This window comes from Peromyscus leucopus, chromosome 8a (assembly GCF_004664715.2).
Source record: "Peromyscus leucopus breed LL Stock chromosome 8a, UCI_PerLeu_2.1, whole genome shotgun sequence".
Classification (NCBI taxonomy): domain Eukaryota; kingdom Metazoa; phylum Chordata; class Mammalia; order Rodentia; family Cricetidae; genus Peromyscus; species Peromyscus leucopus.
Window position 1 is genome coordinate 47251328 of NC_051085.1, and position 24641 is coordinate 47275968.

Here is a 24641-nt window from a genome sequence, read left to right on the forward strand (position 1 = left end):
GGGCTGCCGTGGTCCATGGCCGCTAGTGTTTGGTGTCGGAAGCTGACACCCATGGACAAATGAAATAACGAGGTCTGTTGGGTAGTCAGAACTGGAAGAGAGTCGGTTGGAGCCAGCCAGCTTTATGCTGTGTTTTGTGGTCCAGGCTTCTTTTAGCTGAGAGGGTAGAACACAAAGCAAGGTTGTGGTAGAATGTTAGCAGCAGACCCAGGGGCAGAGAGCACACTGGTGAAATTCCTATATTTTCTCAGGCTAGCCCTGGCTAGCACGCAGGCTCTGTCCCTCTGTGGGCAGCTGCCCTGGTCGGGGCCTGTGCGTGTGGCTGTTGACTCCAGGTTTACAGAAGTGTGGTCCTTCTCACTCAGTTCTCCCTGAGTTGTTACTGGTAGCTTCTGTTTCTCTTAGAAGTGTTGTCCTGAATTCTGGGTAGTGGTTGTAGGTCTGTCTCTAATTCTTTCTGCCAGACCTGGCAATAGTCAAGTGACCCAGAGCCTTGATGCTCCCACAGCAGCTGGGTCTTGCTCCCCGGGCAGATGACAGGCAGGTCCCTGGGATGCTTCCCTCTCAGGGATCCATCTGGAAAAGCAAAATACGCCACAGCCCTTCCTTCTGCTCATTTTAATCACCACACCGCACACTCCTCCCCTCAGGGCCTGTGGCCTTGAACTCTGAAATCCTCCTGTTTCAGCGTCCTGAGTACTAGGATTATAGGTTCTAGTGTGTATAGCCACCTCAGATAGATTTTTTTTTTTTAATTAAAAATTTACTTCAGGGAGCTGGAAAGATCTTTCAGTAGGTAGGTGTTGTCCAGGCACGAGGACCTGATTTCAGATCTCTTTCACATACATATAAAATGCAAGAGATAAAAACTGAACTGGATGTGGCCACACATACCCATAACCCTAGCACAGAAAAACATGGTACACTGTGGCCTGTGTAGAGTGCCCCGTTAGCATGCGTGACCCCCAGAGTCTCGTGACCCACTTGTGGTGATGCAAGTCTGTCACCCCAGCACTTCTGGGGCAGGGAGGCAGCAAGATCAGAAGTTCAAGGTTATCCTTGCCTACGTACTGCGTTTGAGGCCAGCTTGAATACTGGAGCCATTCATCTTAGAGGAGAAGGCGGCAGTGGACACCCACCACCTCACTTCAGCCCTGGGGCTCCTTGCTTACCTTGCCTTCCCTGTGACCTCCCAGAGCCCATTTCCCCCAGCACTGAGACCTCACTCTCCCTGTGCTCAGCCCAGGACTCAGCTCCCTGGCTCCCTGCTTTGGCCTTAGAAGCCTGTTCTCAGTCTGCTTTCCTCCGAGTGTCAAGGAGCCAGCCAAGCGTGGGCCCGTCTGGTTCTTCTCATTGTTATCACTGTTTCTTTCCACTTGGACATGGTTCTCACCATATTTTAGTTGAGTGGTAGGTCTGTGAGTGCAAATCCTCTTGGCCTGCCACATACTTGGATGGTGTACATTTAAGAGACGGTATTTCAGGTACTGCAGTTTTTTTTTTTTTTAATTTTTTCAGTTTTGAGATGATGTACTTCTTTTTCTGCTGATTTTGTACCTACCTCTTTTTCACAGGAGAATGGTGGTTAACAAGGATGTAGAAACTGCCCTGCTCCTTACCCTCAGAGTAAGCTGTAGGCTGTGGGTAGCAGGCATGGGGCCTGCCTTCAGATCTTCCATGAAAACAAAACAAAATGTGACATCAAATGGGACTCTCTATAGTTTTTCTGTGTCATTTAAAAATAGAAAACACGAAACAACCTCAAAGACTGTATCTGAATACCACTCACATTTACACATACAGGTATACATATCCACTTATATAATACACATGCATACATAGTCACACACACACACACACACCCACACACACACACACACACACACACACACACACACCCTTCACCCTGTGACCTGCAGTCCTGAAGGTAACATATGATCTGCAGTGACTGTCTTTCCTCCCGTTCTCTGGCTGACTTCCCTTCTGAATAAGGTGCCAGCTGCTGCTCTCTCTATTGGCTCTTTTAAAATCGGTAGTTTCTGTCTCCCCAACTCCGCTCAGGAGTTCTCTCAGAGAGAGCAGCCTTTTTAATTGAATATTCCTCGCACGTGTTCCCGTCACAGAGCTACAAGGCTGACATTGCAGCCTCAGCAAAGGTTATCTCTTGAAAATTCCCAGAAATTCCCCCTTGGCACATCCATGTTGGCAGCTGGGTTGATGTAGGAAAGTGGAAAAGGCCTTGACTCCTCTTTCTGTGCTATATAAAAATAGAATCTCTGCTGGAAGGGCAGGTCGGCACACAGCTCCGCAGTAGCCCCCACAGGGTCACAGGCTTTTTGAGTCTCAGTGTGGTGAATGCAGTCTTCCCAGGTGCCTGTGGAGCAAGTGGGTGGCTTGGGAACATGGGCGTACTGCAGCCTGGCTCTGACTTAAATTCTACTAGGATCTCTGCTGGTCTTCTGTGTTGTGCACAGTGTCGTCACACTGCTGGTCTTCTGTGTGCTGTGTGTGCACAGTGTCGTCACACTGCTGGTCTTCTGTGTGTGTGCACAGTGTCGTCACACTGCTGGCTCTGTGTGTGTGTGCACAGTGTCCATGCTGCCGTGGTACAGCTTCCTGTGTTTCTGTGTGTGTGCACAGTGTCGTCACACTGCTGGTCTTCTGTGTGTGTGCACAGTGTCGTCACACTGCTGGTCTTCTGTGTGTGTGCACAGTGTCGTCACACTGCTGGTCTTCTGTGTGTGTGCGTGCACAGTGTCGTCACAGCTGCTTGGTGTTCTGCTGTGCTTTTTGTGTGTGTGTGCACAGTGTGGTCATCAGCACTGTCTTGGTGTTCTGTGTGTGTGTGTCACAGTGTCGTCACACTGTTGGTGTTACTGTGTGTTCTGTGTGTGCACACGTGTCGGTCTCACAACTGCTGGTCTTCTGTGGTGTGTGTGCACAGTGTGTCACACTGCTGGCTTCTGTGGTGTGTGTGCCAGTGTGTCACACTGCTGGTCTTCTGTGTGTGGTGCACAGTGTCGTCACACTGCTGGTGTTCTGTGTGTGTGCACAGTGTCGTCACACTGTTGGTGTTCTGTGTGTGTGCACAGTGTCGTCACACTGCTGGTGTTCTGTGTGTGTGCACAGTGTCGTCCACACTGTTGGTGTTCTGTGTGTTGCACAGTGTCGCACGCTGCTTGGTCTTATGTGTGTGTGCACGTGTCGTCACACTGTTGGTGTTCTGTGTGTGTGCACAGTGTCATCACGCTGCTTTGACTTTGGGTTTTTTACCTTTTCTTTTTTCTCACTAACAAACCCTATTTTTTGGATTCAGAAGGACCTTTTGAGTTTTGTCAACAATACAATAAGAAAGCTCTCGGTAAGACGCCATCATTCTGAAAAAATGAGCTTGTGTGTGTTCTCTCAAGTCAGCACTTTCTTGGATGGAGACAACCAAGCTTCCTGAGGAGGTGGCACAGGCCCTTGTATTTTCTGGTCACCTTTTCTGAGGAAGCGTCACTTCTGTGAGTGTTTGTGTAGATCACCTTTAGAGCCCTTTCTTTTCCTGTGCACTGATGACCTCCATGGGAGTAGCCTTTGCCGGGCCACGTTCATGCACTGTTAAAATGACTGCGCACATTTGGGGAGTGGGGAGAACACTTCTAAGCTGATGTTGGAAAGGGTTAACCTTGTTGGCTGAAATGTCAGAGCTTGCCCACAGAGCATGGGCCCTTCTACTGTTCAAATTTTTACAGCTGGTACTATATAAATAAGGCGTGTTGGCTCATCAGTGGATGTCAGCTAATGGAAGGTGGTAGAATGCTCTTCTGGAGGCTGTCTTTGGGCAATACACAGCAGGAGTTGATAATCGTAATCTTCACTGCCTTCCGCTTTTCTGTGCTACCAAGTTACACACATAGGAAACGATCAATCCTTTTTGTTGTTGTTGTTGTTTTGGTTTTTTCAGACAGGGTTTCTCTGTGTAGTTTTGGTGCCTGTCCTGGATCTCGTTCTGTAGACCTCCTTGAACTCACAGAGATCCGCCTGGCTCTGCCTCCTGAGTGCTGGGATTAAAGGCGTGCGCCGCCGCCGCCGCCGCCGCCGCCGCCGCCACCACCACCACCACCACCACCACCACCACCACCGGGCTCTGAGCAATCTTTTTATAACAAAAATTTTTAGGGTAAAAATGATCACCCTGTGCTATGTGTATACTTTTAGCCCTAAAGCGGATCTTTCTCCTTTGTGCCCATGGTTTATGTGAAGACACTGTGTGGGCTTTATAGACCCTCGTGTTGAATGTCCTTGATGGCTACATGGGAAGGAGTGTTAAAGTATACACACACATGATTAGGGTACTTGAATGTAAAACTACAATTATACACTTGACGTTCATTTTGTACACAGTAAGACTTTTGTTCAACCTGGGTTATAGTGGAGAGAAAGTTTGTCAGTACCAGTGAGTGTGTGTTTTATGAATACTTAAACAAAGCCTTTAATTGGTTGGTGTGGAATGGAAGGTGGAACTTGTGGACCGAGGTGGGAGAGGAGAGACTAGAGTCTTAGCAGAGGGCTCTTTTTAAAGGTAACAAGGAGGGCCGGCCCATTCGTTTACCTTTGGAATCATCCATGCTGTTTTAGCTGCTGTAAGGACCAACCCATTGAATCGCTTTCAGTCAAGAGATAGAGGGCCACAGAGAGCAGGAATCTTGGACCTGGTAAAGACTTTGGCCTTTCTTGGTTGGCCATACATTTATTAATCTAAGTCTGTGCATGAGTTAGGGCACACTCCTTGAAGACTGACTAAATTAATTTTATGAAAATTAGAAGATTTAGCACTTTGTAAAATGGATAATAATAATGTTGCAGATTTGCTGTCCTAAAAAGGCTGGAAATACAAATGAATGTAAGAAGGACCTGAATACATTCATGGATAATCGATTCATAGTGGTTATTAAGAGTAAATAAAGGCTGCTCCGGACAGGTCCCTGACTCCTGGAAATGGAGGTTACAAGGGATACTATCATTTAGTCCCCACAGCCGTAAAGCATGCTCACTCTGAGTGCATTGCTGTGACCTTCTGTTCCTTTGCGCTCGGATTTGCTAAACAGAGAACAGTTGGACCTAAAGTAAGCCAGGCAGTTTTGCAGGCAATGAATAACTGTAAAGAAACCCAAGCAATGTAACAATGGATATTATTTCATCTTGTTTATGTCTGTAAAATCATATATTGAGTTACTTTGCTAAGAAAGTTTTAATAACAAAATTGTCATTAAAAAAGGCTGTTGCTGGTAACAAATGAGGACTTTTCATTGTTTCACAAATCAAAATGTAAATCTATTGTAGGGCATGAAAGGTTTAAATTTCTTGGTGGGGGGGCAAGGGGATGGTTTGCTAAGTCATCCCAGGCATGTTGTCTCGATTTGAGTTGGATAAGCAACGGTGTTTGTGGTGCAGATGAACCTTTTGGGAACCAGGGAGCAGACAGAAGTGGGGGTGTGTCCCACAGCAGCCTGAGGTACCTGGAGCTCCTGTGCTCGGCCACCAGCCACATCTTGGGTGTAAGACAGAGCTTTGACCTAGGAATGCTTTGTCAAGTTCTCCTTAGCCCCAACTTAACGCGGTCCCCCCCCCTGTTCTCTCTCTCTCTCTCTCTCTCTCTCTCTCTCCTGTATGTGTGTCTCTGTGTCTGTGTGTTTCTCTCTTTCTCTGTGTCTCTGTTTCTCTCTGTCTCTGTCTCTGTCTGTCTTCTCTTTTGTCTGTCTCTGTGTGTGTGTGTGTGTGTGTGTGTGTGTGTGTGTTGATGGGTTTACTTTCAAGCATAAAGACCTAGTTTGAGGAAGTTGTGGAATAGTTTGTTCTAGGTGAGCCTAGGCAGGATTGTTTTTCCTGTGAGGAAAAAGGACCTGGTTGTTCGATCACCTCGTTGGGAAGCTGGATTGAGTGCCTGTTGAAGGGACGCTTGTGAGGCTCGCCCTTGGAACCTCCACTGCCTGTCAGCACCCTGGTTTTGAGTGGACATGTCGACACCACAGCTCTCACGGTTGCAGCTGGGTCAACCTGGCATCAGCTGAGGGGCGGACTGCTTGCTGGGTGGGGTTTTAGTTTCTCTCATGCATGGAATACTTGGTGTTTCTGTGAACTCAGGGCCAGCAGAGTTTGATCCACTTGAGTGGAGCTGTTGAACTTCAGGGTTTTCCTGTTGTTTGCTCTCCCGTTGTGTCGATTTCACCTGGAAGGGCCTAAATCTGCTCATGAAAAGCAACTACGAGGTTTCTGCCATTAAAAGGGAATTGCCACAGTGCACATTTGGTTGACTGCTAGCAGACAGCAGAAGTAGATGATCAGAAAAAATGGATTTGTTCTAGAATCATGAAAAAGACTCAATTGGTAAGGGTTGGGTAACGCTGCCATATTCTGTATATAATTATTTTTTACAGCCATCACGACGGCTTGTCCTTGCTACCGTGGGGCTAGATTTTTCATGTCACGAACAGATCTTTGTTATAGAGTTACAGCTTGTTATCTTTAAGTCCTGGAGCAGAGGCAGGCGAGGCTCCTCATGAAGTCTCTAGTGAGAACCAGTGTTCTATTTGTTTGCTCTCTGGCATTTAGAGAGTCTCTAGTGATGAACCAGTGTTTCAAGGGCACGTGCATTTGACCTCCTGCCCTTTAGAGAGGCGTGTTGATGGAACATTTGGGTCTGTAGGCTGTTCCTACATTTTCACAGCCAGAATCAAACTCCCAGCCATGCAAATGTTTGCTTACTTGCTTCATTTTCCCCTTAAGATAAACACCTAGAGACAGAATTCAAGTAAAAAAGATGTTGCTTCTATACACTTTGTGTTCTAGCTTTAGAGACCTGCATTTTTATTTGAATAGAAGTCTTAATTATTTCAGTATGCCCCGTTGCTCTGTAATTTTTGTTAAATGAAGTGAAAACCTGAAAAACATCATTAAACATCTATGAGCAACCTATTTAATCATCAAATAGATTTTGCCACATAAGCAAGGAAGGAGATGCTTGAATATGTTCAATACATGTGTATTAAAATGTCTTACCAAACAGTAGAAATGTGATGTCAACAGTTGAGATACGTTTTCTCTATTAGATGTAGATGGTATTCTCACAATATTTTAAGGTGTGATTTACATATATTATAAAGCCCATATTTTAAGTATTCATACAGTTCAGTGGATTTTGACAAATATCCAAGTATCCATGAAGCTATCCACAAATTAAGAATATTTTATCACTCCCAGAAAGCTCTTGGTCTCCTGCGAGCTGTCAGCATGATTTCTGTGGTCTATTTTGAACTTCATGTGGACCCACTGGTGTATTGAGTGTACTTACATTTAGGGTTCTACTGTTTTTCTTTAAACATGATTCTTAAAGTGCCAATGCCAACTGTACTTCTCAGAACCAAAGGGTAGGACGAGCAGTAGGCACAGCAGCTTTCCAAAGAATGAAATTGTACCCTGTGTCTCACACCCTGTTCAAAAAAAATCAACTCTTAATGGACAGCAGACCTCTAGATGTAAGAGTTGAAAAAAGCTTCAGGCTAGGACACTTGAACACTCCAGAAGAAAACACAGAGGGACACTTTCATGGCAGCGACCTCTTAGATTAACACCGAAAGCACAAGCTACATCAACAGCATCGAGAAATTCAACTGTGGTGAAGTGAGGACTTCCTGGGCATCGAAGATTGGCAGGAAGAGAGCATAAAGGCAGACTCATAGCAGGAGAAGTGTTCGCATCTGTCTGGTAAAGCTTAGTACCCAGATGACCGAAACCTCCCTGTAACCCAGAGATAACAAAACTACACATGAAAAATGAACAAAGGACTAGAGAGGTGTTCCCACAGAAGCTCAGCAGTTGGTCACCAAGCAGTTGAAGTGACATGTCCAGCAGCTTCAGTCATTAGGGAAGGCACAGTAGCATGGCACTCATTAGAAGGACGGTTACTCAGGCAGTCCTGTTTCCGGACGCCCCTGAGGAAGGGGGAGCGGTTATCTGGACGGATGCTTTTAAGGCCATGTTCAGAACAGCACCACACACAAAACCCACTGCTTGGGAACAACATAAATGTTTGTGTTGTTCTAAGCCAACTCTATAGTGTAGACACATAATGGCCTTTAGAAGCTGAACAGAAGCGCAGTAAGCCAGCCGGGTGTGCACACTCGTGTGTGTTTCCACTCCCACAAGAGAAGCAAGCATAAGCAGGCTTGTGGGATTGAATGCAGAGCAGCGGCAGCCAGAGGCTGCTGAATGGGAGGAGCGGGCGTTGTGGTTGAGCGGGTGCAGCGTCAGCGCTCGGTGATGACGTCTGGAGTGGACAGCATGCCCGCGGTCATTCTGTGTGAACTTGACAAGGCTGGTGTCTTCTGGGGAGCGGGAACCTCAGCTAAGAAAGTGTCTCCCGATTTGGCCTGTAGGCCAGGCTGGGGGGCGTGTTCCTGATCAGTGGTTGATGTGGGAGGTGGGCACCTAGGTGCTCCTGGGTTGTATTAAAGAGTATGTTGAGTGAGGTGTGCGGAGCAAGCCAGTCAGCAGTGTTCACCCGTGACCTGCGCTGCAGTCCCTGCCTCCAGGTGCCTGTCCTGACCTCCTCCGTGGTAGACTGTGGCGTGTGACACCCTCCCCCCCCCCCCACCACACCCACACCACACACACACACACATTGCTTTTGCTCCTGGTGTTCATCAGGGCAGGAGAAAGCAAGCTAAGGAGGACGGCTCTGATGTCTGTGCAGCAGCTCAGACGGACGGAGTGTCACGGCCCTGCCTACTAAAACTTAAGGTGGTCAGTTTTGTGCTTATCTTAGCAGGATAGAAGACAGGGGTAGGTCGTGGTGTGGAATGGAGAACAGGGGAAAATTCACTCATCTGAGAGCACAAATCAGCTGGTTGAGGGTTCAGAAGGCCGAGGTTTTTTACATATTACATGTGCTGGTGGTCACAGGTGCGACAGTCTCTAAGTGTTCCCTGTTTACAAGTTGTCTTCCTGCAAAGGTGGGTATGAATGGATGGGGCAGAAGCAAGATGGCCTCATGGAAGTTGGACAGGGTCCTGGTGTCAGCCTCCCAAAGCTTACTGAGTTGGGCCGTCACAGCTCTTTCAAGTGCTTCCAAAGCTGCTTCGGAGACAGTTAGCCTGGTCTCTTGATTAGCTCACTGTGGGATCAGGGTGTTCTGGGAGGTTCTTCGCTGAGCTCTGCCTTTGGGTGAGTAGTCTGCACACACTGAAGACCGGTCAGAGAGGCGTGTGAAGTTTGCAACTCTGGGATGGGGGTTGCCTAGGTCGTGTGGCTGTGTCAGGTCCTTGATCAGGGCGGACAGGCTCCTGGCTTTGTAAGGATTTCTGGGTCCTCTAATATGCTCATGTTATACGCTTTATTTTTACAGCCTACTTACTTTACAAGCCCTGTTCACCCTAGAACTGATTTCCTCAGGTACCTTGAAGGATTAGTATCTCATGTAGGAGACACAGGAAGATGCTGGACTAAGTTTAGCAGCCCCTAGGACTCATGTTAGTGGAGAAGGTCACAGAGGGGCCCTGCCCCAGGCCAGTCCTTTCAGGAGGGCTCTAGGACCCTCTGTGTCCCCAGCCTGTGAGCTGTCTCCACCTCCCCTTCCTCTTAGGTGGGGAAGGGCACTAGTAGTTGGAGGCAAGATCTTCATTTTAAAATGTAAAATTAGGAATGTAAGCATAAGAAAAAGTGCAGAAGCATGTGGGAACAAACGTTTGGTGTAAGTACACCAAGATTATAGATTTTCCATATCTATGTCCCTGCCTCCCTTCTCCCCTCCCCCTCCATCTCTCCCTCCCTTTCATTCTCCCCTTCAGCCTTCTTTCCAGTAGGACTAGACCGTGGGGTCCCATACCTGCCGGGTAAGCGCTGTGGAAGTACCCTCTGCCTTACTCTTTCGTAAAGGCTGAAGTACCACCCCTGCCCCTTGCACAGAACGGGTCCGACATTTCCTTCTTAATGGATGTTTGTGTACCTTTGCTGTATGTGAGTAATGTGTATTCACACCACTGTGAGTAATATGTGTTTGAAAATTTACACTACTAAGAGTAATGTGTGTGTGAGTATACACATCACATACAAATGGTGTCATACCTCTGTAATTTTTTCTTGCTTTTTTTTTTTTTTGGACCTAACAGTGTTTTTAGATTTGAGAGGTTTTGATATGTGTGTTTTGACATTGTTATGTGTGTTTTACGCCACCTCTCTCACTATAATATAAAACTCAATTGTGAGGCTCTAACAGTTGGTTTTTCCTGTTTACACTTCATGTCAGTTAGTGTGCTTCTTCCTGATAATTGGGACAGGACCTGACAGGAGCGACAGAAGGTGTCAGAGCTGCTTGTGTATAGGGGACTTTCTGGGTCATGAGGTCAGTGATAAGGAAGGAGAAGGGAAACTTGAGTGATTCATTAATTTTGGAATATGAGCAGAAAGGCCAGGGCCGGGTGAGGTGAAATGGGGACCAGAGTGCCCTTCTGACTCAGGGACTGAGACTCGTGTCTTTATTGGGATAGTTTCCTGGAGAGAATACTTGAGGCAGGTGCATGTCCTTCAGGAGAGCCTTTCCTCCCTCTCCAAGAGAACGCTCAGAAGCGTTCAACTTTGTAAGGAAAAGCTGTTCGTTTGTGTGTTTCTGCATCAAGTGTAGAAGGGTCTAGAAATGAGTGAAATAGATTCTTTCTAAAAGTCGAGAAAAACCCTTAGGTCCCAGACGTTTGCTGGAGATTTCCACTGGCTTAGGTCGGTGATCGTCTGTAGAAGTAGCCGTGGGCTGGAAGCCTAGGCCATTTGGTTGCAATAATGACTCCTGGTTAGCTAGTCGGGTGTGGGGTGCTGCTGTGGGGTGCTGCTCCAGGCCTCTGTTAGTGCTGACATCCTGCCAGTGGAGGAGTGAACCTGGGCTCCAGATCTGCTGGTCAAGGTGCCTTCCATGTGATAAGTTTAGATTTTACATATTGATAGCAGCTTCCTTGACCTTGAGAACACTCATTCATCAGGTAACTGCTGTGAGGTCCTATTCCAGGGCCATGGCTTTGTGTGGGAGCAGACACATACACAGTCCAAGGCTGGACCAGTCACTGTCCTCCTTGTAAATAAGTCGGTCAGGCCGGACCATAATGGTCAGTTTGCCTGCTCTGGGCCAGGGTGACACCTGAGGCAGTTCTCTTGCCCCAGCTCTTTGTCCTTGGCTCACAGCGCTGTCCGTCTCACGTGCATGGTACAGTCTGGAAATCTTAGTCCATCCCGAATGCAGTAGGAACAAGTGAGAGTCCCAAGACTCCGTGGAGCCAGCCTGGACTTTGCAGTGAGTTCCTCGTGGATGTATCTGGCCCTTCGTCACTCCGGCAGTGTGCATGGGCTTCTCAGGCCTTAGTCAGCCCCACAGAAGTAATAATGACTTACACTGGGGCTGAACAAGGCTGAAGTGGCATGTGGAGTGATGCCGAGGACCTGGTGGCCCAAAACTGAGGAGACAGTGGGCTCCCGGGCTTGTGAGGTGATCTCTTTTAAAGTCGTGATATTTCATTTAAGAAGTCTTGAAAAAGCATGTAGGAAGTGTTTGAAAGCTCCGCTTCTTTTTTTTTTTTTTTTTTTTTTCGAGACGGTTTTCTGTTAGCTTTGCGCTTTCTGAACTCACTTGTAGCCAAGCTGCTCAAACTCACAAAGATCCGCCTGCTCTGCCCTAGTGCTAAAGGCTGCCCCCCCCCGCGAAAGCTCCACTTCTAAACTGGCCGAAACAAAACCAATTAACCATTGAAGAGTTGAGCAGTAGACAGTTACTTACCACACTGAGAACCTGGGTCTCAGAGTAGCACTGAGGACGTAGTTAATACTCCGTTGCAACTTGTAGTTTGATAGACAAGGAGCAGCGGCAGCCTTGATGTGACCACCTACATAGAGTCCAGATTATGACACTTCTGACTGCCAGCTTCATGTGAATTCATGAAGAAGCCCAGTTGTTCAGCTCACATGGGTGATAGACAAATGATGCGATGGACGTACTTGCTGTCATGTATGTAGGTTCCTACCGCGTGTCTTCTTGGAAGACAGAGGCCTCTCTCCCAAATAACACTTCCATATTGTGTGCGGGTTTCTGTTCACCATGGCGTCAGCATATTAGAGCCCAGCTCCTAGGGGAGCTGCTGGCGGTGTTGACTGAGGCTTACGGTATCTTAACGCCGGCAGACGTGTTCTCCTTTCTGCTTCGATTGCACAGAGATGCCATGTGAAGTCCTGCATTAGCTGTCAAATCAGACCTGTGAGTGTTGAATTGGAGGCAGTGTGCGTCGTCCCTGTGTGGGCTATTCGAGTGTGTGGAGTTGAACTTTATGGACAGCTTTTGGCTTGATTCATTGTGAAATATCAAACTGTAAAATAAATAAAGCAAAGATTTCTGCAATGCTATTAATTTTTTTTTTTTTTAAACTTGCCTGCCGTAATAGCCTAGGTTCTGTGTGTGAGAAGCCTGTGTACTATTTTGACCATATTTTCTGTAGTCATTGCAGGAAGGTTTTGAAAAATAGTTGGCCTGGGTTGAAAGGAGCAGGAACATTGCTTCTTTTGCATTATTTTCCTTTGATTCCATTGTGTATAATGTGAATTAGTGCATTGTCTTCGAGGTCAATTTCTTAGTTTTAAAAAATGACTTTATCACTTCTTTTTCCTTGTTAAGTATGTTTGTAGATAATTTGGCTCTTAAATGTGGATCTGGTCCTCTGGTTCCTGAAGTGTGTGGGCTCCTGGGGCTGAAGTTCTTGGAGTTCTCTCATGGACCATATTGTGGTATTATTAACAGGGTGATGTCACCATCCGCAGCGGCCGAGTGGGCCTCACTGCCTGATTCTTGTTTTTCTTTTTCTTTCCTGCTCTCCCAGTTGGGTTGGGGTTGGGGGCACAAAGAAAAATCTCTATTAAGTGGGCGGCGCGGGCAGGCGGGGGAGATCATTTTGAAAGAAGCTAGAAAATACTGTCAGTGTTGTATTTTTTGCTTGAGAAAGAACTTTTCTCTGAGCAGCGAGTAACTTAGGAGTTTAGGCTCTGGTGCCATAGAGACAGAGAAGAATGGTTTCCACTGGCTTGGTCCAGATTTGCAATACGAGATTCTTTGTTTTTACTGTACTATCAACTAAGAAAACTACCCTCTATTAGATGTGCATCTTTCCTTCAAGAAGACATTGGGCATGGTATTATTTGATATAGTTACCATCTTCTGTGTATGTATTAGCTTTCATTACTGTGACAAAGTCTGAGGGAATCCCCTCGAGTAGGAAAGCAGTTTCTTTGGCTCCCAGATTTGAGGGCACAGGCATGATTGACTGGCCCAGCAGCTCGGCATCCTTTTTAGGCCACACCCATGATGGGAGCATGATGGAGAGGAGAGCGTACTGCATGGGCAGCACACAGAAATGCGTGTGACGGGTTGGAGTCCCATTGTTCCCCTGGAGAGAGTGCCCTGCTGTCCTACAGGCGTCACAGAAGGTCCCCTTCCTACTCCTGGGCCTTTGGGGCACATTTCAGAACAAGGGGCTCTGTTTGATGGTAATGGGGTGCACTTTCCGTTTATCAAATTAGTCAGTGGAAGTGCTGATATCACCGGCCACATCTGTTAGAAGTACTGCTGGGGTGATCTGGCTGAGAAGCATGCTTACCACGCTGTGTATCCGATCACAGCCTTCCTACAGTTAACCTGGACTGTGTGAACTCATCCGAGTCTGCCGGTTGTGTTTCGAATGTCAGTGTCAGGGAGCCCCTACCCCTAGACATTTGTGACTATATCAAAACTTGATACCTGAAAAATGTCGCATTATCTTTTGACTCCATCCGTAGTGTGTGACAGAAGCAGAAAGTCCATTTGTCTCACGAAGAGAGATGTAAAACACTGCATTGAGTTGCCCCCGCCCCGTGACAGAACGAAAGCCGTCTTAGTCCATTTACTTGCGCGTCTTCAGTTCTCATTTGCTCTGTTTGACTCTCTCACAGATGCCGCCGCAGTACGGACAGCAAGGTGTGAGTGGCTACTGCCAGCAAGGCCAGCAGCCATACTACAACCAGCAGCCGCAGCCCCCGCACCTCCCGCCCCAGGCGCAGTACCTGCAGCCCCAGTCGCAGCAGCGGTACCCGCCGCAGCAGGTGAGCATGGCTGCCACCCCCAGGTCGTCTTCTCTCCTCCAGGTCTGTGTTCAGAGGCTGACCACGCTCTGAAAGTCCTCCTGACCACGCTCTGAAAGTCCTCCTGCCCTTTAAGAGTTATTGAAGGGGGCTGCTTTTTGTGGGGGGGGGCAGTGGTTTCAAGACAGGGTTTCTCTGTGTAGCCCTGACTGTCCTGGAACTCCCTCTGTAGCCCAGGCTGGCCGTGAACGCTCAGAGATCTGCCCATCTCTGCCTCCCGAGGGCTAGGATTAAAGGCGTGCGCCACCAGCCCTCCTGCAATGTGTACTTTTGAGAAGAGTGTAGAGGTGTAATCTAAGCTTTCCTCTCCCTCCCTCTTCTCTCTCTCCTCTCCCCACCGCATCCTCCACAAGTGAGGTAGAGGACCGCACAGTCGGACTTTTAGTAACTGCTTGCATTGCTGGGCAGAGGCAACAGAAAGCGTCACTCATTCTTTCTTTCACGTTCTAAATCTTTCCACTTTGGTGAGACCCTCCCTGTCAGGAGGATTTGCAGGTCACGTGACCGTGCTAGTTGGCCTTTTATCTTGGCCTTTTTAGTTTGAATGTTAAGTGCCGCAGCATGGAAACATGGTTGCCTTGGAGTGCCATTCTCCTGGAACTCCATTGTAAGCAGGAGTCACTTCAATTGTAGTAAACTAAAATACAAACAGAATGGCCGCTGTGCTATATTATTACATCTTGCTGGTCTTCTTCCCTTTCCTGCCTGGCTCCCTCCTCCTCTCTTACTTTGAGGGCGTCTTGCTTTGGATCCTCCTGGCATGGTTCTTCTGAGTGCTGGGACTGTGAGGTGCCGCCATGCACATCTAATTTCTGCTTGGAATTAGACTAATTAAATACTTGTTTGGGGGGGCAGGTAAGATACTGAGCAGGTAAAGGCGCATGCCTGAGCCTGAGGAGCTGAGTCCAATCCCCAGGACCTGCGTGATAGCAAGAGCTCAGATCCCACAGTTTGTCCCCCGACCTCTACATGTGTGGGCACACGCAAATACATACATGTGATGGAAATGAACAAGTTTTTATTAGACCATAGACTTCAGCTTACAGTTGAGAAAAATAGCATAAAAGAATACATATTTGGTGAACTAATTGTTTGATTTGTATTAGATGCTTGTTCTTGAGTGGAAGGAGGTGTGAGGAGTTGAGCTCTGAGGCCAGATATGGCCAACAGTGCTCCAGCCTCCTATGAAGCAGCACGCCTCTTTGCAGGCTAACCTTTTCCTCCGCCTCTCTCTTTCTCTTCTGTGGAATGGGTGTGGTAAGGAGAAGATGAACACAGGTCTGACCTGTGTTCTGACCTGAAGTTAAATATGTAAACATGTGGAGCTTATTTTTTAAAATGTATTGTTTTCAACTATGTGTACGTGTGGGCCTGTGCGGGTTTGCACATGTGAGCACAGGTGCCCCAGAGGAGTCAGGTCCCTCCGCGATCTGGAGTTACAGGTGGTTGTGAGCTGCCCTAGGTGAGCGCGGAGAATCTAACTTGTCCTGAAAGAGCAGCGAGTGCTCTGGACTGCTGAACCCCATGGAACTTAATTGGAATGAAATGCATCTTAAGAGGGTAGTTGGGGATTTGTTGAAGTCCATTGCCACATGACTTCAGTTATACAATTGCAGAGGGAGGTTATGACTTTAAGGCAAGCCCATTAGAACTGCTGGAGAAAGTGAATATGATGTTTAGTCCTCCTTCCCACATATGTATGTTTTAAAAGCTTGAGCAGCCAGTCTAGGGTTTGCATGTGGGGGTGGACAGTCCTTCAGTTATCTCATCTAGCTCTTACTAGTGTGTGGACATTTTTAAGCACTTCAATACCAGTCCCTGTAAGTGCGAGAGACTGGCATCTGGGCTTTAATAGATGAAGTTATAGACTTGTGCAAGGGCCTTCAGAACTGTAGTGAACTCATCTGTGGGCTCAGGGTGCTTTGTCTCTTCGTCAAAACTCTCAAGGAGAGAGTGCATGGGTTACTCTCGGTGCTGAAATGAGCCTCAGTTGTAAAACCAGTTTGATTAAGGACTCGTGAGGACCTGTTGCTTCCTCAGGATCGAGCTCCAGACTCACTTCCTTTATGAAGTGTTCACTGACGACTTCCAGAAGATGGCAGTTAGTCACTTAATATCCTTCATATTTAAATACTGACAGCGTACCACAGGTGGAGCCGGTTTTAATGAATGCTATTTTAATGAACTTAGTTTAGGGTTCCCTTTGGCTCTTGTTATTACTGCTCTTTTATTGACTTGAATGCATTGAAGTATACGATAAGAAATACTTTCTCTTAACCATCATGGCTATTATGAAACTGGTCACTTAGTGGGAGAGAGGCTGGGAGGGGAAGAGGGAGTGGAAACTGCAGTCAGGATGTCAAATAAATAATAAGCAAGTCAAAAAAAAATCCTAAATAAATATATTGTTATTAAAAAAAAAAAGAAAAGAAAATGATCACTTAAAAATGTATTCTGAGTAAAACCAAACATGTCAGGACTTCCCCTTATGTTCTACATCTTTTTGTTTGTTTTTTGAAAAAGGGTTTCTCTGTGTTACCCTTGCTGTTCTGAGACTCGCTCGGTAGACTAGGCTGGCCTCAACTCAGAGATCCACCTGCCTCTGCCTCCCAAGTGCTCGAATTAGAGACCATGTGCCACCACCGCCCTGCTATGTTTTAACTCTTGAGCTATAGAATATCTGAGTATTTTTAAAATTTAATTTGATATCTAATATAGAGACTATTTTAAAAGAAAAAAATAGAAAAGTTACTTGCCCTCTTAGTTATCTCTAGCCATAACATCACCCACACTACCCTTTGCCAAATGACCACACTATTAGAGATGCCCACGTACATGCATGTATGTATGTCATAGATTTATATTAGAGATTGCATAGTATCATGTTGTAACTCCCACCCTCCTTTGTACAGTTGAAGGTATACTGCAATACTATGTTTTTCTTTGTTCCTCTTTTGTCCACTCACGTAAATATATTTTCTCAAGCTTTCATTCCTTTATAGCCTTATTGGGTGTTTTTTGATTTTTTTTGTTTGTTTTGTTTTGGTTTTGGTTTTGGTTTTTGGAGACAGGGTTTCTTCATGTAGTTTCGATGCCTGTCCTGGATCTCACTCTGTAAACCAGGCTGGTCTTGAACTCACAGAGATCCGCCTGGCTCTGCCTCTTGAGTGCTGGAATTAAAGGCATGTGCTACCACCTCCCGGCGCCTTATTGGGTTTTATAGATATCATAGTCTATTAACCAGTTCTCTTTAATGACATTGAGATTGTCTGTAATTCAGGTGGTGTTGCCCTTACAACCTTTGTATGCATTGTCTGTCGAGGGGACGATAGTATCTGTAGGGTCATTTGTACAGGCTGCACATGATGTCAGAGGTGGTGTGTTTCCTCTTCCAGATGGCTCACCATGGAGGCTGCCTCAGTTTGTATCCCGGTCCATGGATAAGTACTATCCCATACCCATTATCAGTGCCATGCGTGGTTTTCTGGGAGCTGGCGCTGATTGTCTGTATTTGAAAGCATTTCTGTTTGCCTTTTTCCTGGGATGTAAATTCATATCTTTTAATTCTGACTTCTTTCAATTTGGTTCTAAAATTGATTCATGAACATTCTGTGCATTTGGTGGGCTCTCCAGGAACAGAATCACCCCCCCCCCCGTGTGTGTGTGTGTGTGTGTGTGGGGGGGGGTGATGTGTGTCTTGTAGGGAACTGGTTTGTGGTAGGGATAGAGGTTGGTGGGGTCCATGAGATGGCACAGTGGGTAAAGGTGCCACCATCCCTGATGACTTGTGTTCAGTCCCCCTGGTCCCATGTAGTAGAAGGAGAGAAGTGACTTCCTGAAGTTTTTCTCTGACTTCTACATATATGCTATGGTACAGAGTAAACAAAATGAATAAATGAGTGTTTATAGCAAACAAAACAAAATGGATGGAGAGTGACTAGTCCAGAACTTGTGTTGTGGACCGGAGACCTAGGAGCGCCCTGGTACAGGTGTGGTCTGAATGGAGTCTGCTCAGCCTGTGGCTTATTTACATCTGCTCAGGGATCGGATGATTGTGTGAATGCCCATACTATGGATGGCAGCTTGCTGGATTCAGGTCACCAATTAAATGGTTAATTTGATCCAGAAGAACATAAAGTTAACTTCCGAAGCCGTCTTCCCTCCATGGCCTGCAGATGTCCCTCCTGTCATGTGCTGAGTCCCCTGAGATGATGTGTTTAAGTCCTCCCGGGTTCCTGTTCTTTTCCATTTGGCTTTCTATACTGTTTTTCTACTGTTTGCTCTCTGCCAGTTGCACATCCTCAGTGTTCCCTTTCCGAGTTTTCTTGGCTGCTTATGTTTTGCTGTGAGGCTGAGACTGGCCCGGATCTCCCCTTTCCCTATCTCTGCTGGGGCTTCGGGCATGTGCTGCCATTTCTCACTGTTTTTCCTCCTAATGAACTTGTCCGCTTTTCTTGTCATTGTGATTGTGTCTTTTCTCTCGTTATGAATTTTTCGTTGGAATAGTTAGTACTTGAGAAAGTGGAAAAGCCATCAGAACACAGTGTGCAGTTGAGGCCCGTCCACCGAAGGCCAAGGGCACGTGATGCTGAGCGTGGTCTATTCTTGTGCTGCGGGCCAGGGAGGATGCTGGTCTAACAAACTGGAGGAGCATCTTGGGAAAGAGGTTGTTAATAGTCTGGGTGTGGTGCATCAGAGGGATTAGGGAGTGAGAGTCAGTCCTCAGCTGCTCTCAAGGCCCTGGGGAAAACTGGGTGATTTAATATTTTCATAACGGGCAGAGGAGGAACCTGGGAGGGAGTTGACGCTTGGAGAGAAGGGCGTGTGACGCCTCCTCCTGCCCTTCCCTCCTTCACACCTGCGCTGCACCATCTGCTGTGGCCCTCCCATTCACTGTTCTTCAGGCAGTTTTACATTTCCTTTGTGTTCTTCAAAAGACCCCCCCTCCTTTGGCTGGGAGTAGGCCTGTGCCTTCCTCTTCTGTTGCTGTTGGAAGTCTTTCAAGAGTTACCCCCTTTCCCGGTGCTGTGTGGGGGTGATGAGCTCCGGGCCTTGGTTCCCGCGCATTAAGTTGTTGTCAGTGATATACTCTTCCCAGTCACTTGGTTTTCATGAAAATACTTAATTTTTTAAGGTATGAATTACCTTCCAAATTTTTTTTTTTTTGCCTTTCTGCACCCCAGCTTCTCGAGCTGTGTTGTTGGCAGGAGCTGACAGGCCCGTGCTCTTAGCCCGTTAGATGAACGCCTGCAGCCTTTCACTGTTGAATGGAATCTTCACCGCGTTTTTGTCTGTTAGTAGCTGCCCATTGTTGGGCTAAGGAGGGTTCCTCTTTTCTAACTTGCTGAGGTATCTTGTTCATGATGGAAATGGAATTTTTCTTCTTTGCTATTTGTTGAGATAAGCACTTATTTTTCATGTACAATTTGTTTCAAGTGTAAGAACCTCTCTCTTCTGGTGTTATTAAACCAGACCTGGATCTGAGAGACACAGCCTCAAGACACACACACACACACACACACACACACACACACACACACACACACACACGGTTGGATTCAGTTTTCTCATATCTGGGTTTCTTATACAAGTATTTGTGAATGAGACTGAGCTGTAATTATCTTCTAGAAGATCTGGTGTCTGTGGAACTTTGTAAGTGAATTGCAGACTCCTCCCTTTTCTAGTTCCTGGAATGAGTGGTCTATTTCTTTAACGTTGGTCTATTTCTTTAACATTTTGCAGAGATGTCATAAAGTGATGTAGTTATTAATTTTTATCCTTTATTTCACCCTTGAATTTTTAACTTGTGATTCCATTTTTTTGTGTGTGTGATTATAAGAGTTATAAACTTTTTCTAAAATCAGCTCACATGTAAATATTCTTATATTTATGAAGTTAGCTATTTCATTTATTTTATAACATTATTAACATGAATTCATAGTCCTTATTAGCATAATCTTTGTAAGACCCAGAGCTAAGGCATTCAAACTGATACTTTTCCTTTACTCTTTTGTTAACATGAATGAATTTTCCGTATTAATGGCTCTGATGTTTCCATCGTGCGTGTAAGTGCCATTGATCATGTCCCTGTCCCCTCCTAACCGTGTCCCTCTCCAGTTCTTCAGTCATTTATCTTCTACTTTCAGGTCATCTATTTAAGAAAAGCATTTCTGGTAAAAGCTTTTCCAGGGCATCCTTGGTCTTTGTCTTTTCCATTAGTGTGTGTGTGTGTGTTGTGTGTGTGTGTGTGTGTGTGTATACACATATACACACATGTACATACTGTGTTTTGCTCCCGATAGGGCCTTGCTTTCTACTTTTCCGGTGGGTTTTTTTTTTTGTTGTTGTTGTTGTTGTTGTTTGTTTTGTTTTGTTCTTTTTCTTTTTTTTCAGATGCACACTTAGTATATTTGAACTCTTTTATCCAAGACTAAAGTAGTTCTTCTAAGTACTGCATTAGATCGCTGCTCCGATTTTCATATGCATTTCCTTTGTCCTTTATTTCTGAGGATTTTTAGAGGATCCCTTTAATTCTTTGTTTGCTGAAAGAGTTTTTGTGGAGGCTAGTTGGGGTGCTGAACCAGTTTCCTTAGAAGGACTGGTTGGTCTCTGCTTGGCCCGTCATTTGTAGTACTGATTCCCACCGGGTGCTTGCTCTCTCTAGGTGCTGGCCACTTGGAGCCATATTTACCTTCATTGTGGGAAGTTTCTCTTTTACAAGTGTTCTGAACATGCACATGGACAGAGCTGTGCAATCGGAACAGACGCTGGAGCCATGTGACATCACTGAATGCTTGTCAGAGTTGATTCAGTGTCCAGTACTCTCCATCACAGTCCCCTGCCTTCCCGAGAGCATTTCAGAGTGGGACCATGGCCACACGTCACCTCCGGATAGTGCCATCATCTCCAAAGTACTCATCTTTCCATCTGCTAAACTAGCCCTGTTGGGATGTCAACAGTTGGCCCTGATGCCTGTGGAGCATGTCTCTTACAGACAGATTTAGACAAGGCTGGTCTACTGAGGTAGTTCTTAAGCCTTTTTATTAGCGCAGCTTGTCTTCCTCTGCTGACTCTGTGCCTTGGCATGTCAGAAAACTGGGCCATTGTCCCACAGAGTGGGTTTACTGGTTGTTTTGTCTTGACGTGGCTGAACTTGTTCTTCTGTTTCCTGTGTCTTGTCGGCAAGGTCCGCTGGCTTGAAGAGTAGCACATATTTGTGGTTGTCGTAAGCCATGGCCCCGAGAGTTCCTGCCCGACTCTCCTCCAGAGGACGTCCTCTGAAATCCCCTTTGCATGGCTGCCTGTGGTAGTTCTTACTCTCACCTTGGAGACGTTGAGATGCAGACCAGCTTTCTTCTCACGCTCCCTCCAGTTTTCCCACCCACTGTATCGGCGAGTGTAACTCACACCCCGTGCAGGCTAGTCTGGTACCCATCATTACTGACCGATGGACTGTACATCCTGTGAACTTATTACATCACGTCGACATAATGCTTGATTGTCCCGTGACAGCAAAGCCGGGATTGATTAGAGGGTTCATGGAGTGTGGCCTCTGGGACCACTTTAAATAAAATTCTGCTGCTGCGGTTTTGCATACCACAGGGGCAAGTGTTAATTTTGACCAGACACCCTGGTAGTGGCCGGTCTGTGGTTGCTGAATCTCAGAGGAGCTGTGCCTTCTGTGCCTCCCGCCTCTGCGACAGACCTGGCTCTCCTTCTCTGCTGTTGGTTCATAGGCGCTCAGCCTCCCACCCGTCTTGGTCGTCTACGTTGTTCTCTGTGTTGCAGTCCTGGCGACAAGCGCAGACCTCTGCCTTCAGCTCACCTGTGCCTTACACAGTACCCAGCCGACCGCTGAACCTCGCAGCAGGGGCCTGCTTCTCTGGCTAGGCTGCCTTCCTGTGCTGGAGAGCCACTCACATCCAGGCCGAGGGGGCCAGAGGTGTCTCTGTGGCAGTTTAGATGCTTCCTCTGCAGAGTGTCCAAACTCCCTGTTGTTGGCTGTCATTTACATCATTTAAAACTATAAACACACACTGTTGATATCAGGTAATCTAGAAAGCTCACTTTTCTACATATTTTTTAAAATAAAAAATAGATTTTTTTGTTTAGTCCAGGCTGGCCTCAAACTCAGGATACTCCTGCTATCAGCATTATGAGTGCTGGGATTACATGCGTGTTCTACTGTGCCTGGTTTAACTGTCCCATTTTCTAGTGAAACTTCTCTAATCCCTCTTTTTTCATTTTAAAGAATGTTCATAGTTCAATAAGCTCCTTTCAGAATTTGAAATAAGCCAGAAAAATGTGCCATGTATACAGTAAAAGTGAAGGAGAAGTTGTATTGAATGTTCCTGTGCATTAGGCACATGCTCAGAGGCAGCCGTTAGGAGCCTGCTGCAGATGTGTGGTGCTCATGTGGGGTCTCTTTGGCCTTGACGGAGTAAGGGGAGAGCTGGTGGGAGCCTTGTGTTAGCATGTCTTGTATTTTCAGTGGGATCATCAGTGTGGTATCCTCTGTTCAGATGGTGAGACACTTTTGGAGAAGTTCTCAACAAGGCAGTACACAGTCTTTACTTCGTATACCGGGGAGTCTCCTTCCTGGAAATGTTAGGGCACACTAAAAGGATTTAAGAACACTTGGTTCTTCTCTGCAGATAGACTTGGTTGCTAGCCTCAGACAGCTTTTGTGTTGCTGTTTGTAGTTACTGTATGCATGTTTGGATGTATATATTGTACACAGACTGAGGACTGAGCCAGGGGCCCACACATGCCAGACAGGCATTGTGCTAATTGAGTTATTTTCCCCATCCCCTTTTTACTTTTCTAGAACTTTCAATCCTGCTGCTTCAGTGTCCCAAGTAGCTAGGATTATTGGCAAGTATAGGTCATCGGGCTAGGTGGCATGCTTTTAGGTATATGTTGGTATTTTTTGGAAGTAGCTTGGGATGTGAGACAATCATCTGCTGATCAGTGGGGTATTCCAACTCTTCTTCCTGAACAACACTCACTGAATCTGATTGCATTTATTTGTTAGTATTTATTTTATTTATTTTACTTATTATGTGTATGTGTGATGTGCATGCGAGTATAGGCAGGCACACTTGCCACTGTGCTCCCGTAAAGGTCAGAGGGCAGCTTTGGGAAAGCAGTTCTCGATGGACGGTGAGTTCTAAAGATTGGACTCCCATCATCAGGCTTGGTGGCAATAGCTTTTCCCAGGAATCTGCTTGCCATCCTTCATTGCTTTTCTTTATCCTTGTGACAAATTGTTGCTCTCCTGACATCTTGTCAATGCGTGCAAGTGACTCATTTCCTTAATCCGGGGAAATAAAGTTCATAGACAGTTGACCTTACCATATACAGAAGTTAAAAATCAGGATGGTCCCTGTATGCAACAAACAGGACAGCAGGGCGTTTATAGCACAGACTCAGGTTTCCCCTGTTAAAGCTGCAAGGGAGGCAGAGAGGCAGAGGCTCTTGGCCTTGGTGTGTGTCTTAGTTAGGGCTTTTTATTGATGTGCAGAGACAACATGACCACAGCAACTCTTATAAGGAAAACATTGAATTAACATGTACGGTTTCAGAGGTTCGGTCCATTATCATCCTGACGGGAAGCATTGTCAGGGCAGACAGGCATGGTTCTGAAGAAATAGCTGAGACTCCTCCATCTTGCAGGCAACGGGAAGTTGACTGAGACACTGGGTGGTATCTTGAGCATAGGAAACCTTGAAGCCTGTCCCTACAGTGACAGACTTCCTCCAATGAACCCACACCTCCTAGGAGTGCCACTCCCTGTGAGATTATGGAGGCCAATGACATTCAAACTACCACAGTGTGTGACCAGCATTCCACAGGGTGAATGAAGTGTGGCCGGACCAGCTCAAGACTGAGCAGCTTGACTCTGTGGGACCTGACAGCACAGAGCAGTTGTCAGGGAAGCGAAGGCAGAAGGGAGAACATTCTCAGGAACTCTTAGAACATTTTTTTCCCATAGGCCAAGTGATGAGGGGAGTGACTGGGGATATGCAAATGAACCATCTTCATCTGTAAAGAGAAGCTGCTCAGAACTCCCTGGAAATGTTGAAGTTCCTTTTGTCCTGTTTGGGTTTTCTGAGTTATCTACAACAAACGTGTGCAATTCAAAACACTGTGGCGGGTCCAGTAGCGTAGCAGGTTAGGGGTGTGCATGCCTGTGTTATCCAGCCCTCAGCCTTTCCTTTTCCTGCTTAACTAACCTGACTCAGTAAGTCTTTATAATCTCTACAGATCCCCTTAGATGCCCCTCCACCTCCCCTTTAGAAATGTCCTCCTGTAACCAGGAGGCTCTCAGCCTGCCTCCTCAGGGCAGGACCAGGAAGAGGAGGATGGAGGTCTGATAGTTCCTTCACTTCTGATCACTAACTAGAGAGAAACCGTGGCCTGGGGCTCTACTTTCCCTCAGGTTGTTCCATCACCAA

General features: G+C 46.5%; 1 protein-coding gene across 1 annotated transcript in view; it reads left to right on the top strand.

Moving 5' to 3' along the window:
- Positions 1-24641, top strand: part of Arid1b (AT-rich interaction domain 1B) — a 382103-nt gene that overhangs the window by 96823 nt on the left and 260639 nt on the right. The window contains 1 exon segment of the mRNA XM_028888631.2: positions 13996-14145. Within this exon segment, the coding sequence (XP_028744464.2) occupies positions 13996-14145 (150 nt within the window).